The sequence below is a fragment of the Cornus florida genome, unplaced genomic scaffold (genome assembly GCF_030987335.1).
Source record: "Cornus florida cultivar Cherokee Brave unplaced genomic scaffold, ASM3098733v1 CherokeeBrave_3.0.0_Hap2_Chr01, whole genome shotgun sequence".
In the NCBI taxonomy this organism is placed as follows: Eukaryota; Viridiplantae; Streptophyta; class Magnoliopsida; order Cornales; family Cornaceae; genus Cornus; species Cornus florida.
In genome coordinates this window covers 94,904,329-94,923,421 of record NW_026775571.1, presented here as the reverse complement: position 1 = coordinate 94,923,421, position 19,093 = coordinate 94,904,329, and the positions used below count along the sequence as shown (strand labels likewise).

The 19,093-nt window shown below is 32.2% G+C and overlaps 1 protein-coding gene and 1 pseudogene across 1 annotated transcript in view; one reads left to right on the top strand and one right to left on the bottom strand.

The window, feature by feature from the left end:
• Positions 1-11,969, bottom strand: part of LOC132277981 (uncharacterized) — a 30,871-nt gene extending 18,902 nt beyond the window's left edge. The window contains exon 1 of the mRNA XM_059779818.1: positions 11,884-11,969. Coding sequence (XP_059635801.1) covers positions 11,884-11,969 — 86 coding nt within the window. The remainder of the gene's footprint in view (positions 1-11,883) is intronic.
• A 45-nt stretch (positions 11,970-12,014) lies between these two features.
• On the top strand, positions 12,015-15,699 carry LOC132277976 (alpha-farnesene synthase-like; annotated as a pseudogene).
• The last annotated feature ends 3,394 nt before the right edge of the window (positions 15,700-19,093 follow it).

The window sequence follows — 19,093 nt, the reverse complement described above, 5'->3', positions numbered from 1 at the left end:
GTTGTTATCCACGTCTATTAATGATGGGATGTATATACAAGTTTTTCAATTATTTCATGACATGTGTATTACAAAAAAATTCATATTTTACATGCCTTGGATGTTTCGTGTAATTAATGGACCTTTTTAACATTAAGGCTTGAGAAAATAAAAACATAAAGCAAAAGAGTTTTATGAAATATCCGTGAGTTTTGAACTTTTTTTATCATTAATTGGAATTCATACTCTCGTGCCGGTCATTTCAAACTTCTATGGTACCACAACTAAGCTAGTACTAATCTTTAAATGTCCTACAACCAATAAGATAAATATAACTAAATGCATAGCACATGGTATGAGGTGGTTACTATATATTTCAAATGCCATTCTCTTCGCCTCTCTCTTACACACACACACACACACACACAGACATACATATATACATTCTCTTCGCCCCTCTCTTACTCAAAAATTGCAGCCAAAATCAAATAACACAGTTCTTAACACCACGTCAAGTGCTGACCTTAGCAGTAGCCTTGTGTGTGTGTGTGTGTGTGTGTGTGAGAGAGAGAGAGAGAGAGAGAGACGAAGAGAATGGCATTTGAAATATAAATAAAGAGAAGCAATTATGAAACTACTTACTCAAAAATTGCAGCCAAAATCAAATAACACAGTTCTTAACACCACGTCAGGTACTGACCTTAGCAGTAGCCTTGTTACTAAATTGCATAAGTCATCATCACCACCAGTACTCTTTTTCTCCTACCTACCTGACAAAAACAAATGTAAAAAAAAATTTGCTGGTTCATTAATTACCACCACTTGAGAACCACAAACTTGGGGGGACTGGATATATGTACTCGGACCCAATATTGATTCGGAATCGTGCCTTGCACAGCTAGCTGTAGTGTGTTGAAAGTATAGTAATTGGGATTATTACCAAGTCATGGTTTTAACAACTCATATTTATTATTTGATGGAGTTAAATATATGATATTTTAAATATATATATATGTTATATATAAATTTTGTAATTAGCAAATTTCGGTGTCAAAACAAGTCTAATCGAGTTATAACTTCAATTTGCCATATCAAAACCAAGATCAACTGCGGAATTAGAAGGTTGTTCAAATATAATATACTAAGATCATCAAGAAATGAAAGAACAACACTTTAGAAAGAGATCTAAGAATGTTAGGACACTTGGTGTATTTTCAGAACTTACCAAAACAGGATTTTTCAAGTTTCAACCTTCACGACCTTCAGGATTCAAGACTGGTCATCTTGAACCGATTCAAGATCTTTGGAACCGGTTCCAGACCTTCAAATCTTGCTTCAAATTTTCACTGCCTTTCTTGAACCGGTTCAAGGTCTTCTAGTAGGTTAAGGAAATTTTGAATCCTGGTCTGATTTTCCTTCCTAGTTGGTTCAGAATACTACCAAAAGTCCTATTTTATGCATGATTAGGTCTTTGAATATTCTATATAAACCTTAATATTCATCTAAGTTTGTACAGCTTTTGCATTATAACTTCATATTTCATAAAAACCTTAGAGAGATATTTTTGCAAAAAATCTATTTGATTTCTCTGTCATTCTTTCTAGAACACACACATAAACACAAGAATGAGTTTAAAGTGTTCTTCAAATCCAGATCGTGATCAAAGTCTTGCATCTACAATGATTAGAGAAAAGTAGATTAACTTTTATATCGAATTCAGATATTGAAAAACAGAGGTGAAGTAATCACACTTTGAAAAGCATTTGAGGAGTATTGTTTGATCTACCAACAATCCTTCTACAGAGATCAAGAGCAAGCCTAAGGTCAAGTGCTATTGGACGGGACATCACAAAGCCAGAGGATTGTCAGCGTTTGATATTTGGTAGAACGATAGGGTGTGAGCCTGAATCAAAGGCCATTATACTTTGTTTCAAATATAGTGCATGGATCGGTTTACTTTGGACTGCACAGTCCACGAGGTTTTTTCCGCGCAAACAGTTGGTCTATTTTACCAATTGGAGTTTTCTCGCTAAAAATCCTTGTCATCTCTAACTCTATTACTTTGCTTTATTTTATTTTGAATGAGATTATTTGATTAATTGATAAAATAAGTAAGGTTAGTAAGGCACATATATGTTTCTAAAAATACAAAACTTTCTAAATCTTCCGCTGCACATACTCACAAAATGAAGTTGGCCAAAATGCTAAAGTTGACATGAAATAGCCATATTCATTTATCCAAAGTACCCTTCATATTAATTCCACGTACTATTTTTGTGCATGCAAATACTATTTTTCTACACAAAAGTACCACTCGTATGCATATAGATGCCATTTTTTTTTTTTTACATAGGTACCACTTCTTGTATATACAGATATGGTCACACAAAAAGTGATACCTATGTGCATAAGAATAGTATTTCTAAGCACAAAAGTGATACCTGAAAATAGTAAGGGTAATTTGGACAATGAACATTGTTTTTCCATATTCACATCAATATTTTAGTCACTATCATTTTTTCCAAAGACCATGACATTGATTCCATCAAATGATAAATATAAGTCTACAAGCCTATTTATCTGTAATAATCCTGTAAATTGTGTTGAAAACATTTTTCAACAACATTATTTTTAATTTCAACTTTAGTACTTTTAACATATAATTAATGTGTTGGAACACAATTTAATTGGATTAAGCACATGTAATAGGTTGGCAAAGGCAGAAAATTCTCTCGGAATGACACATCCAACGTTATAAAATATACATATATATATATATATATATATATATATATAATACACAGGTATTTTTTTGTCCAAATTCCTTCATTTAGGTCCTTTTTTCCCATAAGAAGACAATCAAGTTTTTCAAATTTTTTTGGTACTAATCAAATAAGACTCCGATTTAGTTAATTCTTTCTAGATATCTTATTTTAGTACTTAGGTTCATATTCTTTTTTTTTTTTTTTACTTAATTTTTAGAAATAGTGCCAAATTGATAGGATTTTTTTTTAGGATTCATTGAGTTTTTAGATTTTCTTTACTAGTATATATAATAAATGTACTACATAGCATATTTACACATACACGCATTTATAATATTTCAATTTTCTCTCCAACTTGTGATCGTCAATTGCTTAGCATATGTACTTCTCAATTTAGCTTCTACTTCATTAATAATATTCAACAATTCATTCACGGAGATTTTATATTTATACAAAAAACAAATAAAACACGTTAGCATTATTTACACAGACAAAAAATAATATACAAAATTATCTAAAAATAATTTTGATAATTACGTGGACGGGAACCAGTGGTTTGTCTTGTCTTTCACTTGCTTTCAATTTGACTCACCATACATCACCGCCATTAAGATACTAGGTACCCACTGTTGGAAAACGTGCAATATTTAAAAACTTTTCGAGAGATTTAAATTCATAGATCTTGATTCATCACATAGAGACAAGTTTTATATAAAAATAAAACATGATGTATCATTCAATTAAAAGATTGAATACTTACATCAAGGTTTGAGTAAACTTTAGATCTCTCCTCTAAAGTGAACGTTCTCACTTATTATAAATCCCTTTTGCTAGACACCTTTTCCATGGATCTCCATCTTCTTGGTAATGGTCTTGCCTTTAGGAATCACTCATAAGCCTCCATGAATGACCTTGGAAAATTAGGCTTGTGGGAGCCTCCATTAGATGAGAACACTAATCCTAATTTTCTAGAGAGAGAAAATTTATTCTTTTTTTTTCTTCTTCCAAAAAAAATCACCCTAAAATATTCAAAGACCATGTATATTTATATGCAATATAAAGGTAAAGAAAAGGAAACACAAATCCTTCTCAATCTCTAATTCACATGTCTCAAATTTAATATGATTCCAATATCAAGTTGGGCTATGAATGAGAATTCATTGGGCTTATTATTTTATTGGCTACAATGAATTAATAATTGGCCCGGTCCATGAACCCAATTTAATTAATTCATAAATTAATTTCTACTCCACTAAAAGAAATTAATTGAACTCCAATTAACTAATAAATAACCACTAAGTCAATATTACACTTTGACCCCTCTATGCATAATTAGTTATCGGATAAATAAAGCCATCAATCCGACTACTTAATTAATATATTTATTTTGGTACCATTGATTATTTCTGGCTCGATCACAATAAAAATATTTGTTTGACAAAAATAATAATTTAAATAAATAAATATATAATAAATCATTTTGTCTAAAAACATACGAAGGCCTTCGAATTTACTTTGTGATCAACCATAATCAATACAAAATAAATACAAGTAGTAATGATGCAAATATTGAAAATATAACCCTCTAACTATTAATTACATAACTACCCAAAGTGTCGGTCTAAGGATCCCGAAGAATTCGCCGAACAAATCAAAGTAATTATTAATTAATAAAAGAGTATATAATTTTCTCATGCTTAAGAGTCAAATATTATGACGGTGATAGGGAGCAATTGCATACGACGGCTCTCGCAATATATCTCAACTTAACGCGGATCCAGTTCAACTCTTAATCAATTATGAGTCCATCCATAATTACCGACTATGAACCATTTATGATTATTATTTATATTCATGTATTGATCGCCATCACATACATATATAAATATCTCTTGTAATCAAGTGGACACTATCAATTCTATAATGAATCGAAACATAATACATTGAATTCACCAATTGTATAAAACATAAATATTTCAGAAACGTAAGGAACTTATGTCACTTTAATCCAAATAAAAATTTGCTATGACAGGGCATATAAATCCCAACAGCTCCCACTTGCCCTCATAGCCAATTCAAATTGCATCTAACTCCAATGTTATCCAGATGATGATCAAAATTATTAATCAATAACACATTTATTAATAGATCAACAAAGTTGTGTTCCAATGCAATGTTCTAGCCACAAGTACACTTTCTTGCCGGACAATATCATGTGGAACATGATACTTCCTCTCAGTGTATCTTGTTCCTCTATGGAACCTTGGGGCATTGGTTTGGACTACTTCTGCACTATTGTCGCAATATAGCTCGATAGGCAGACTAGTATGCTCCACAACCTCTAAAATCAGTGAGATCAAACCAAAAGGCTTCCTTTGCCGCCATTGAGGCTGCAATGTACTCCACTTGCAGGTTTGAGTCAGCAGTTAAAATCTGCTTAACAATCTACTAACTGATTTCCCTTCCATTGAGTGAACATACACTAAGTCATGAACCTCATAGTATTTACTTCTGATTGAAAATCAGAACTAGCATACTTGACTAGGACCATATCATCACATCCATAAATGAGTATGAGATCATTGGTTCTCTTTAGGTACTTAATGATATTTTTCACAACAGACCAGTTATTAAGTCCAGGATTGGACTGATATCTACTGACTATCCCTACTATGCAACGGATATCCTGTTTGGTATAGACCATGGCATATATGAGACTTCCATATGCCAAAGCATATAGTTCAAGTCTCATTAACTCAATCTCCTCTGCTAGTCTTGGAAAACTACTTACTAGAAAGAGCAATCCATATCAATAAAGTAAGAACTCATTCTTTGAGTTATGCATACCAAACCTGGTCAAAACTTTATTAATGTAGGATTATTAAGATAAGCCTATTTTCCTTTTAACCTGATCTTGCAAAAGCTTGATCCTAGGAATATAGCTTAAATCTTGAAAATCCTTCATTTAAAAGTAATTGAACAACTACCTCTTTATTAATGACAAAACTTCCACATCATTCTATATGAATAGGATGTCATCAATATATATAAAATCAGAAAAATAATGGCATTCCCTTGTACACTCATGATTTATTCACTAAGAAATCTTTTGGTATCTTTTTGTAGATTAACTTGCCTTCCATATGAGTCACCCTACTAGAAAGTTCTACAAAATCCCAGAATTTATTAGAATACATAGATTCCAACTCTGATTTCATAGTAACTCGTCAAAACGATTTGTATCCATATCGGTTCACGCTTCCGTGTAGCTTACTGGGTCCAACTCATGTTTAACAAGGATGTCCATAACGGTCTCACCTAAAAATATGATTCTATCGGATTGGATAATTATCCTCCCACTACATCAATGTACCGATGAAAGAATCTGTGTACTAGACGATACTAATACATCAATAGGGAATTCATCTATAATTCTAAATCTCTATACTAAGTGTGTTCATATGTGGTACATCTGGTACTCATACCATATTCTCTAATATTATGCTACTAGGTATGTGATTCATAATATGATTCTCATATAGATAAACAGTGAGTGTAAACAATCAACTTTTATCATTGAGATCATAAAATAATCCGTCCTAGTGATTTTTAAAGTAACTATCAAATCTATCATGCGTATGATCTGTTTCCAACTTACTTGTCCATATCAAGCGCACATGCGCAAGACTACCCCATATGCGCATGTGATTCAAACTAAGATTTAGTCAAAAACACGGCTCAACGGTATCCTTGAGACAGACTAAGATGGAATGCAGTTCATAATGCGCATCGATGTCATTAACGCTAAACTCTTAAATGAAAGAGATAATGTGGCATAACTAATTATAGATCTAACCATGTTAAGTGGAATTCTGTTATTCTTATTTGACACCTAAATGTATTTAGCTTCAATTGCGGAAAACTGGTACACAACACCCTCATTGACCATATAGTCTTTGCACTATCCCAAGAAATACTCATATCCTCGATCAGATCGAAGTGTCTTGATAAGTTTACCTAATATGTGCTCCACATCAGTCTTGACCTTCTCAGAATATACCAAGAGTTTAAGACTTGTGTTGCATCAGATAAACTTATTCAAAACGTGAGTAATCTTGCTTGGATGTTCATAAGACCACACGTGTCAGTGTGTACCAACTCCAATTATCCTTTATGTCTATTTCATCTGGCTGATTAAGCCCTAAGAGTTATCTATCCTTCAAAACAGGGTTCACAAGTTTGGTTTAGGCTCCTCTGCCTCACTAGGTAATTAACCTTCTTTGACCAATCTTTGAATCTCATTTTGACTGATTACAACCCCAAAATAGACACTAAAAATACAATGAGTCAGGAATAACAATTTTTCTCTTAACATTCAATCTAGAAGATGCAACATTAGTTTCTACATTCTGAAAATCTTAAGAGTTTGTGATTATAGTATATTAACCATCTTTTAATGCACCAGAACTAATCGTATATCTATTCAATTTTATAAAACCAGTTTTACAAAATAACAACACAGTTTTTATAAACTACAAGTGAAACAAGAATAAGATAGCGTCTAACATCTGTGTATAAAGATAGTTCTCTAATACTAATATCCTCAGACTCTCTAATTTCAGATGTAATACTCCCACTGACTTAGTTACAACCTTGACATCAGTTCAAGTACAAATATATTCCATATCATCGAGGCTTCTAGATTCCTGAAATCCTTGCAACGAATTGCAAAAATGTTTAATGGCTCCAAAATCTATCCATCAGGAATTAATAAATACAACCACATAACATGGCTCAATGATTAAATATATATTTTTCTATATCACGTCATTGCTTAGACAGTTCGTCCTTTAGTGTCTTCGTTAGCAGCAAAAGAAACAATTTAATTTGCCCTCAACATACACTGCCTTATTCCATTTAACCTTTTGGATACCCATGTTTTGTGCTAGCCTAGTCCTATTATCATCCTTCTTCTTTGCTTTGCCCGTCCACTTGGGCCTAGAAGAAGATGGTATAGACTAGGTTAGATTGATAGGAACGCCTATACTCTTGATTATCCCTTCATCTGTTACCAATTCTATAAGAATATCAGTGAGTGTGAACTCAAACTGATTCCTTATTTAATTCACTCTAACAGAATCGAACGAGTTTGGTAACAAGGCAATAATCATGTCAACTTGAAACTTACCACTCAAGTCAGCCCTATTGATCTCCAGCTAATTTTTAAATAATAAATAATCATTTTCCAAAATTCGATTTCATACTGGAGTTCCTTAGGCTATCTTGATGCTATTCAAGTCTGATATAGTACTTTGGCATACTCTCTATCTAATCTCACCAAAACATCTTATTGACATTTAACATGATACTTGAAGAAAATAAAATAATGTAAATGTTAGCTTTGGAGCGTATTCGAGATAAACTCTAGAATATTGCATCAATTCATCTCATTTGCCTTATTTCACTTATTCAAAACATTAATGTTCTCTTGGGTATCTTAAAGTAAAAGGATTAGGTTTAGGAGTAGTAAATACATTTGTACCCTTACGTTGTGAATAAAATATCTAAGTTCCTTTCCCAGTCAATATTAATGAGATCCAGTTACATTGAATATGTAAGCAAGCAGATAAACTGGACTAGACATAATTAATCTGAATATAAATGCATTCATACAATATGCAAGGTGAATTATTAATACTGTCATGCATATTTAAAATTAAAATGAGTTTATTAACCACATAATATAATAAATCTCAATCGAACAAGAGATCATTATCATTATTGGTGAACAATTCCTTTTAATTAATGCGGGTCCCTCAACTCTGTAGCATAATAAATCAACCAATCAATATGTCAATAACTTATCCTGTTGGAGGAGTTCATTATTACTATTGTAGAGATTCATTTGCTATTAGGTAAGCACTTCCATTAAAATAATAATATGTAGGTCCCTTAACCACTGCATGAAAAATCGGATAACCAATACGCCAATAACTTATTCGGTTGGCGAAGTTCATTATTGCTATTGGCGGGCAAATCCCATCATCTCCATATCTCTTAAGACAATGCCTTGTCTATCTATATGAAATGATTTCCGATTATATTTAGCCTTTCTAAAATCACCTAGTATAGACCACTCCATTGGGGAGCTAACACTATTGATTTTAGATTGAGTATATAACATTATTAAAGCTCTAATGAAAAATAAAATATTAAATATCTTGTCATTATAATCTAGACTCTTTAAATCATGCGTAGAGCCTTATTTTTAAAGATTTAATTACAATGAACATTTAATATTTTTATTTTCATGAGACAACCATTATTGTAATATTAAGACTCTTCAAATCATGCGTGGGGCCTTATTTTTGAAGATTTAATTATAATGGTGTTAATAACGAAGGTCATAGGGCAATGTATAAAAATCCCTGCTCCCACTCAATTTTTTATAATCATTCATAATTAGGGTTTTCATTTTATTCAAATACATGATATGATGCATGCTAAACATCTTGATTTTAATCCAATTAAATTTAGAAAATATTTGGACTTTAAATGATTCACTAATATTTAATTTGAAGCACACTTTAAAAATAATTTACAAAAATAATTTTTCGTTTCCCAATAAGTGCCCTCAAATTAATTTGTAATCAGATCCACTTAATTTTCATAATTTAATTAATATAAATCAAGTCATTCAATTAAATATCATGAATCCATTGCATGAATAATAATTAATCAACAATTATCTATTACATGCATCACATACATCAATAAATGACAGATAAAGCAAATAAAAACGGCCAATGGAATCAGCTTTTAACATTTAATTGCTCTACTATTGCGCGAGGGTCCTCCAACGACTTGTAAACACCTATAGGAAGCTGGTACGCGTCTGGAGAAGCAAAAAGCCGCTTGGAACGCGCCTGGAGGGCCCCACACGCGCTTGCACGCGCCTGGGGCATGCTGCAGGTGAAGGCACGCGCCCCTACGCGCTGGCACGCGCCTAGGGCGCGTGAGACGCACCTCTACGCGCCTGCACGCGCGTGGAGGGAAAGTGGATTTGGCTGGCGCGTGAGACCCACGCGCCAACATGTCTTCAATGCCTCCAACTCCTGGCGCGTGCTCTTCACGCGCCAGGCTCACCACCATAGAGCTGCATTTGATTCTAGCCTCCTCCGACGTCTTTTCTCGCCGCCAGAGATGCTCCGCCCACAGGAAAAACGCCGAAAAATTCCAGAAAAATAAGAAAAAAATCCCAGAAAATTAAATTAAGCCTCAAAAAATTTCAAAAAATTACTGAAGTATAATTTAACCCTTTCGGACCCTCTTGAAGCTTCATAGCATCCTTTGATGAATATTACATGACTTTAAATAAATTTACAATTTGAAATACAATGGAAAAAATTAAATTACATCATTGAAGTTTCGAACGGCTAAATCAAAGCCTTAATTACATTTATCCAAAGATAAAATTACATTCGAAAACCTATAAGCTTCATCCATGGCCCAAACACACATCATCATCCATTCACAATTATACATACATCATCATGTATCAATATATTAAATCATACATCAATATATATATATAATTTGGATCCATGATGATGATTTTGATAAAAACATGATCTCTAGTAATTAATCAAACCATGCTCTGATACCACTGTTGGGAAATGTGCAATATTAAAAAACTTTTCGAGAGATTTAAATTCATAGATCTTGATTCATCACATAGAGACAAGTTTTATACAAAAATAAAACATGATGTATCATTCAATTAAAAGATTGAATACTTACATCAAGGTTTGAGTAAACCTTAGATCTCTCCTCTAAAGTGAACGTTCTCACTTATTATAGATCCCTTTTGCTAGACACCTTTTCCATGGATCTCCATCTTCTTGGTAATGGTCTTACCTTTAGGAATCACTCATAAGCCTCCATGAATGACCTTGGAAAATTAGGCTTGTGGGAGCCTCCATTAGATGAGAACACTAACCCTAATTTTCTAGAGAGAGAAAATTTATTCTTTTTTTTTCTTCTTCCAAAAAAAATCACCCTAAAATATTCATAAACCATGTATATTTATAGGCAACATAAAGGTAAAGAAAATGAAACAACAAATCATTCTCAATCTCTAATTCACATGTCTCAAATCTAATATGATTCCAATATTAAGTTGGGCTATGAGTGAGAATCCATTGGGCCTATTATTTTATTGGCTACAATGAATTAATATTTGGCCCGGTCCATTGATTCAATTCAATTAATTCATAAATTAATTTCTACTCCACTGAAAGAAATTAATTGAACTCCAATTAACTAATAAATAACCACTAAGTCAATATTACACTTTGACCCCTCTATGCATAATTAGTTATCGTATAAATAAAGCCATCAATTCGACTACTTAATTAATATATTTATTTTGGTACCATTGATTATTTCTGACTCGATCACAATAAAAACATTTGTTTGACAAAAATAATAATTTAAATAAATAAATATATAATAAATCATTTTGTCTAAAAACATACGAAGGCCTTCGAATTTACTTTGTGATCAACCATAATCAATACAAAATAAATACAAGTAGCAATGATGCAAATATTAAAAATATAACCCTCTAACTATTAATTACATAACTACCCAAAGTGTCGGTCTAAGGATCCCGAAGAATCCGCCGAACAAATCAAAGTAATTATTAATTCAAAAAATAATTTATAATTTTATCATGCTTAAGAGTCAAATGCTATAACGGTGATAGGGAGCAATTGCATACGACGGCTCTCGCAATATATCTCAACCTAACGCGGATCCAGTTCAACTCTTAATCAATTATGAGTCCATCCATAATTACCGACTATGAACCATTTATGATTATTATTTATATTCATGTATTGATCGCCATCACATACATATATAAATATCTCTTATAATCAAGTGGATACTATCAATTCTATAATGAATCGAAACATAATACATTGAATTCACCAATTATATAAAATATAAATATTTCAGAAACGTAAGGAACTTATGTCACTTTAATTCAAATAGAAATTTGCTATGACAGGGCATATAAATCCCAACACCCACATCAATAGCCACCCCTAACGTGTATCACATTGTATACATAAACATGACCAATGTAGGTCTCAAAGCATAGTCTCTCATCACCACTAAGGTCTCAAAGCATAGTCTCTCATCACTAGTAACACTATCCATTATTAATTTCCTTTTCCTCCACACAAAGCTAGTAAATCATACTCCATGGATTGCACTAGTGAAGCAGTGGCTGGTGATGGGCAAGTGGTTCAGCACGATATGAAGGCTGAAGCTTTCAACATGACACATCAAAGCTCCGAAAGGCGATCCGCCAACTACAAGCCAAATATTTGGGAATATGAATTTCTTCAGTCTCTCGAAAGTAAATACACCATGAGATTGCTAACTTAAATTAATCTTGAATCATATAGGACATTCGTTTGTATTAATTCCATTTTTTTTTTCTTTTTCGTTGTTGTTGTGGTAAGTATTAAGTATTCAAATACATTTTTTCCACACCGGGCTCGACTTCTCCCCTCCTCTTTCTAGATGGAGAGGTTAAGCCTTATGGGTTGAGGAATATATTCAACAAACATTAATTTTGACATTAATTTTACACATAGTGAACTTTCGTGTAATTCTTTCGTCATGCCTGAGCATGTGGCCGGAACCGTTTAAAGGAACTTGCATTGTAAGATAATAGTAACATTTTTATTTGTTATTTCAGGATGAGAAATATAATGCACACGTGGAGAAGCAGAAAGAGGAAGTTAAGATTATGTTTGTTGAAGCATTGGACGAAGTGGCTAAGTTGGAACTAATAGACAGAATAGAAAAACTTGGTTTGGCTTACCTATTTGAGGAGGAAATCAAAGAAGCCCTAGACAACATAGTATCCAAAAGTCCAAGTGTAGAGGACGACCTCAATGCTACTGCACTATGCTTTAGGCTCCTCAGGCAGCATGGCTACAGCGTTTCTCAAGGTGAGCAAATGAATTTACTTCTAAATTTACAGTAAAAATCTCATAGAATATATCTTTCCATGTAATAAGTATATAGTAACTTTGAAGAACATGTTTTGAAACTCAGATATGTTCAGAGGGTTCGTGGACGAGAAGGGTGCGTTCATGAAAGGAACACATGCACAATTTGATGATAAAGCAATGCTCGAGCTTTTTGATGCCTCAAATCTAGGCTTCGAAGGTGAAAACATATTGGATGATGCTAATGCTTTCTCTAGTGAAGTTGTCAAGAGTACGATCAGTACGTCAAACATAGAGCTTCCATTAAACTGGAGAGTGCAGTGGTACAATGTCAGGAGGCAGATAATTGCGCTTGAGAAAGAGGATAAAACAAATCCCATCTTGCTTGAACTGGCAAAATTTAACTTCAACATGGTTCAAGCCATACACCAAAAAGATCTTGGCGTGATAACTAGGTAATGACAAATGAACCTCACATGCAATAATCCGATACAGCTGCACACACACACACACAAAACAAAACCAAAAGTGAGAGATTAATATCTTGATATTTGTTTCATAATTCAGGAGGTGGAGGAATCTTGGTCTGGCAGAAAATCTGAAGTTTACTAGGGACCGAGTTGTTGAAAGTTATCTGTGGGCAGTGGGAGTTGCTTTCGACCCTCAGTTTGGAAATTTTAGAAAATGGTTAACCAAAGCCATTACTTTTATCATAGTTATTGATGATGTTTACGATGTCTATGGTTCACTGGAAGAACTAGAGTGCTTCACTAATGCAGTCGATAGGTCAGTATCTGCATAGGAAAAGTGATCAAAGGAAATCAACCTTATATAAGAAAAACAAAAAAGGGTGAATAATATTTAGGGTTTCAGTTTTCGTTTCTAAAAATTGTGCTTGCTTGGTTTATCTTGCTTATTTTGTCACTTTGAAAGTAATCAAAAAAATGTTCTCAAATAATTATAAAAGTCAGTTATATGTAAACACGTTTTTTTTTTTTTTAAATGGTTAACCAAAGCCATTACTTTTATCATTGTTATTGATGATGTTTACGATGTCAATGGTTCACTGGAAGAACTAGAGTGCTTCATTAATGCAGTAGATAGGTCAGTATCTGCATAGGAATAGTGATCAAAGGAAATCAACCTTATATAAGAAAAACAAAAAGGGTAAATAATATTTAGGGTTTCAGTTTTCGTTTCTAAAAATTGTGCTTGCTTGGTTTATCTTGCTTATTTTGTCACTTTGAAAGTAATCAAAAAAATGTTCTCAAATAATTATAAAAGTCAGTTATATGTAAACACTTTTTTTTTTTTTTTTTAACTGAGTATTTAGAAAAAAAACTTTCAATGTACCAAACAATTTTTTATATAGTTTTTTAATTTTTAATTCTCAAAGAACAGAAAATTGTTCTCCAAATATCGAACCAAGCAAACCCTTAATCTAAAATCTGTACGAAAATTTTGCCTTGCTTCGATTTTCTAAGAACAATATGAGAACTGAAAATCAGAAAGCTGTACAAACAATTTTTGAAAACTCAGTTAAAAAAAAAAAAAAAAAAAAGAAAAAAAAAACAAACTTGGCCTATTAGGTTTATCACTCATAAAACAATTCTCGAGAACTCAGAAAATTATTTTCAAAAAACTTTAAAAGACAGTTCTCGACTTTTTTATAATTGAGTTTTGTAAAAATTGAACCAAACAGAGTTTTACTGAAAATTATAAAATTGTTTTATGAGTGGCAAACCAAGCAGACCAATTTTCAGAGTACTGTTTTTTTATAGCTATCTAAAAACAATTTTCTGAGTAATAAACCAAGCAGGTCCTTAGTTTATAATTTTTGACAACTTTTTTTTTTTTTTGAAAACTCAATTTAAAAAAGGCATGTTTTTTGTTTTTTTTTTTTTTTTTTTTTTGAATGGCAAAAAAGGCATGTTTTCAAATATCAATATCCTAATTGATTTTTAAATTTCAGGTGGGATACCAAGGAGGTTCAATGCCTTCCGGAATGTATGAAGATTTGCTTTGAAGCACTCTATAATACCACCAATGAAGTTGCTAATGAAATTAAGAAAGAGAGGGGTTGGAACTCAGTATTGCCTCATTTACAGAAAGTGGTATACCACTTGATCATGACTACTATTTATTTGTCATATATATACTAACATTTAGTTATATATAGCTCTCATTATTAGCTAGGTAGAGTTCGATCTTGACGAAAATCGATCATTGTTGTTATCTCAGTGGGCAGATTTTTGTAAAGCCTTACTTGTGGAAGCAAAGTTGTACCACAAGGGCTATACACCATCCCTGCAAGAGTATCTAGACAATGGGTGGATTTCATAGTCTGGCCCCTTGCTTTCTCTTCATGCACTTCTTTCTTTTACACAAGAGGTCACAAAGGAGGTCACAGATGTTCTAGAAAATGGTCATGACCTTGTGTACTATGCATCACTCATAATTCGACTTTGCTATGACCTTGGGACCTCATCGGTAATTATTCTTCTTGAAATTAAGGTTTTCAATATAAATAAATCATGTTAATTTTAAAAAGGAAACTTAGACCGATTTTCCCTAGATACCTGTACTTTACATGTTTTATGTGACTGAACACACACACACATATATATATATTTGAACAGGCTGAGGTAGAGAGAGGTGACGCGCCTTCTTCGATTTTATGTTTCATGCGAGAAGCTAATGTTCCTGAGGTGACAGCGCAGAAGCACATTAAAGACATAATAGGGTTAAAGTATACTGAGTCACTGGAACCATTTTTAAAGTATACTACCAACACAGCACGAGTGGCGAATTTCATCTACCAAAATGGAGATGGATTTGGTGTTCAAGACCGCGAAACTCGGGAGCATGTCCTGGCTCTACTCATTGAAGCTCTCCCACTCAAAGACATGTCGAGGAGTGCTTGTTAGTTTAAACTAGTCCCAATAATATAAAGGATATGAATTCAGTGCATGATCAGTTCTCCATTACAAAGTGTGCTTTACCTTGGTATCTGAGTGTTTAGTGAGAAGCTATAGATATGTGTGTGCGCGCGTGTGTGTGTTTTCTCCACTGTAAGGAGGAAAGGTTGTTGGAATTTAGGTGATGGGTATGTAAAGTTATTCTACTGGTATGGGATGATATATTTAGTGTTTACTGTGGACTCGTCACTAATGGTAATTCATGTAATTTAATTAGTCAATCAATTTGTGAGACAAAGAAAAGTCCCATGACTCTAGTCATAATCATTGCACTAAATTTTGTACGATTCTAATTTTAATGGATATATTTAATCATTAAGCTCTCACGCAATATATTACAGTACATCTAATTTAAGAAAAATTTAATTAAGCCGGTTGTACATTATGTCCTCGTCAAAATTCTCCTTCAATAATATCATATTTTACCATATCTAAGTATACAACTAAATTTTGTATGGAAGAGTATCCTCCCCTTTATAGAAAAAGATCAAACAATTGTGAATGTGAATTTTCTGCTCAGCTTTACAGAGGCTTGGGATGGGACTCACGTTTTTTTCCTGAGTGTCTTATGAAAAATTCAAGTTCTCCACGTTTTTTTTACTGGCGGCGAGAAAGTCACTGGTCTGTCATTGAGCTGCAGGATCAGGTGATAAACCCATGACATCTTTGACTTTTTGTAATCTGTCATTGGAGTGATATCTTTGACTTTTGGTAATCTGCCGCGGAACTTTGTGGGTGAGAAGGTTATTCTTTTATATAAACTTTTAAAAAAAAAAAAAAAAAAACCTTTGTCTGTCAGAAAAAATTATTTAATTGTCTAACACAATCAAAACTAATGTTCCGACTGTAATATATTAATGCACTTTCATGAATTCAATTTTTTATAAATTGAGAGTATGAAATTGACCGGATCATCAAGTATCAGGCAACTATTTAATAATTTCTTAGGACCAAAAAAAGGGACACAATACTTTTAGCGTTCATTTAAGATTATGTTCATAAAGTTATAAGAGTTGGAATTTAGATTTTCATCAGTATTTTTCATTCAGCTTGTTACGTTTCATATATATATATATGTGTGTGTAGTCATGCACGAATTTATTATAAGAGAAAAATTTCGCTGCACTTTTAATATTTCGTTATGACATTAATCTTGTATTCTATCACATAAGTAAAATAATTTATTTTTGTGAGGCATATCATTATGTGTTAATGTCTAATCAGTTGATGATAGTTACCATGTCACTAATACAACTTGTGCAATTAAGTTTTTCTCTTATTATGTTTGTAATAGTTACAAAATAGTAAAAATTCAATATTACCCCATGCATGAAATCAGCAACCATACTTCACTCATCTCATTTCTTGTGATGGTTTAAATTTTTTGATCTTCTTGTTATTAATGCCGTCCCGATATGTATGCAATAGTTAAAGTAACTTCAATTGCATAGTTCAATTTCAGACAATTTAAAATATATATATATATATATATATATATAAGAAGAAGAAGAAGAAAATTCATCAACATTATTACTTTTGTCATCATTCTTGATTCCTTCCTCTTTTACATGATTAGGCTTGGTTGTTGTTGCTTAGTGCATATTATTTTTCTCAACTCAACTCAAGAAATAGAATTTAAAAAATATTGAACGATTTATATAATCTAATTCGTAAATCCAATCTAATCCAATTCTATATTTCGCATGTTAAATTGGATTGGCTTAAGACCATTAGATCGGATTGGATTCGAGTTTTATAAATTTGTTGGGATCAGATTAGATTTAGTTTTATGTCTAATCGGATTCTTGTGAGCCCCTAGTGATTGGCTAGAAAGCCAACACGCGTTGAATGTATAAATTTTCTCTTTCTTTTAGGACGGGGCTTTTTCCTCAATCACATGAGGGTGTGTCTATATACATTCATTCATAGTCGCACTTCAAACCTCTTGATCGAGGATTAGCATAAAAATGGTAGAAAGGTTTTAAAAGTTATTAATATGAGCATCACTCATTGGTCTAATTGGTAAAACGTTCAACTCTCCGAATGAGTGTGCCGGTGTTCAAGTCAAAAAAAAAAAAAATTGTTTTCTAACATTGCTACTGCTAGCAAGTTAGTTTGATGAAATGCCTATTTGTATTGCATTAGTGAATATGTACTGTATGCATATCGGCCCATGAACAAAAACGGACCAACAAGCCCAAAGGGCATTAGAGAGTGACCCAATAATACCAACCAAGTCAAAAGGAATTACCCGATTTTGGCCAACTAAATAATTTGTTCAAGCCCAAAAAGACAGCCCAGGACGAAACTAATTAGTTGGAAACCTATGTATATGGGCTAATTAAAAACGACCATGTGATCGGTAGTTTTTCAAAATTCACTTCTAAATATTTTGATTTCTGCTTAGAGCTTACTAAATTAAATGTCAAGTTCTTTTAGTCTTTATTCGAACCCCTACCACGCCTTTGATTTTGCAATCTTCTTTCATAACACCAATTTATTAAAAATATAATTTGTTATCTTGTTAAATTTTACAATAAAATAAAAATTAGAATAACCCCATTGTAAGATAGATTAGAACTATTAAAGATTTTTTCAAGTCCCTTTTATAGATTAGAACTATTAAAGATTTTTTCAAGTCCCTTGTAGTTTGATGGTATCTTACAGTTAATATTAGAATACAGTATAACATTAAATGCAAAAATTATATATAATCATTAGACTATAAAACATTAAATAAAAGTTATTGGGTTGTACCATACTTGTAAGTTAGAAACTTTATAACATTGAATGCATACAATTTTTAATAATGAAAGTATAAAGACATTTAGATAGTTTAGTCTCTCATCTTATATTTTATATTATATATATATATATATATATATATATATATATATATTACAATTCAATTCAATCCAATCATAATGGACCTGGAATTGAAATCGGACTGTAAAATAATCGAATCGAACCGATGGTTTGTACCGATTTACCAATTTTAGCGATTTTTTGTGCACATTTTCGTACTTTACATAATTTTACCATATACAGCACTTAATTAAAAATTAATGATAAATAGATAAAGTGTGTGTGTATATATATATATAATACTAAATACCATAGTAAAATCTCTGTAATTTTGTATTAAGCTTTACAAATACTATAATGAATACTAACAAATAGCAAATTGATAATCTTTTCTTCTTTTTTATTTTATAAATAATAGCATAAATGAGAAACCACAAATATGTATAATAGAGAAAATAAAGAGTGTTTCATAACTAATTGTGAAGTCTAAAAAAGAACAATAATACTTTACAATAAGAACATGAATCAAGTTAAAAGC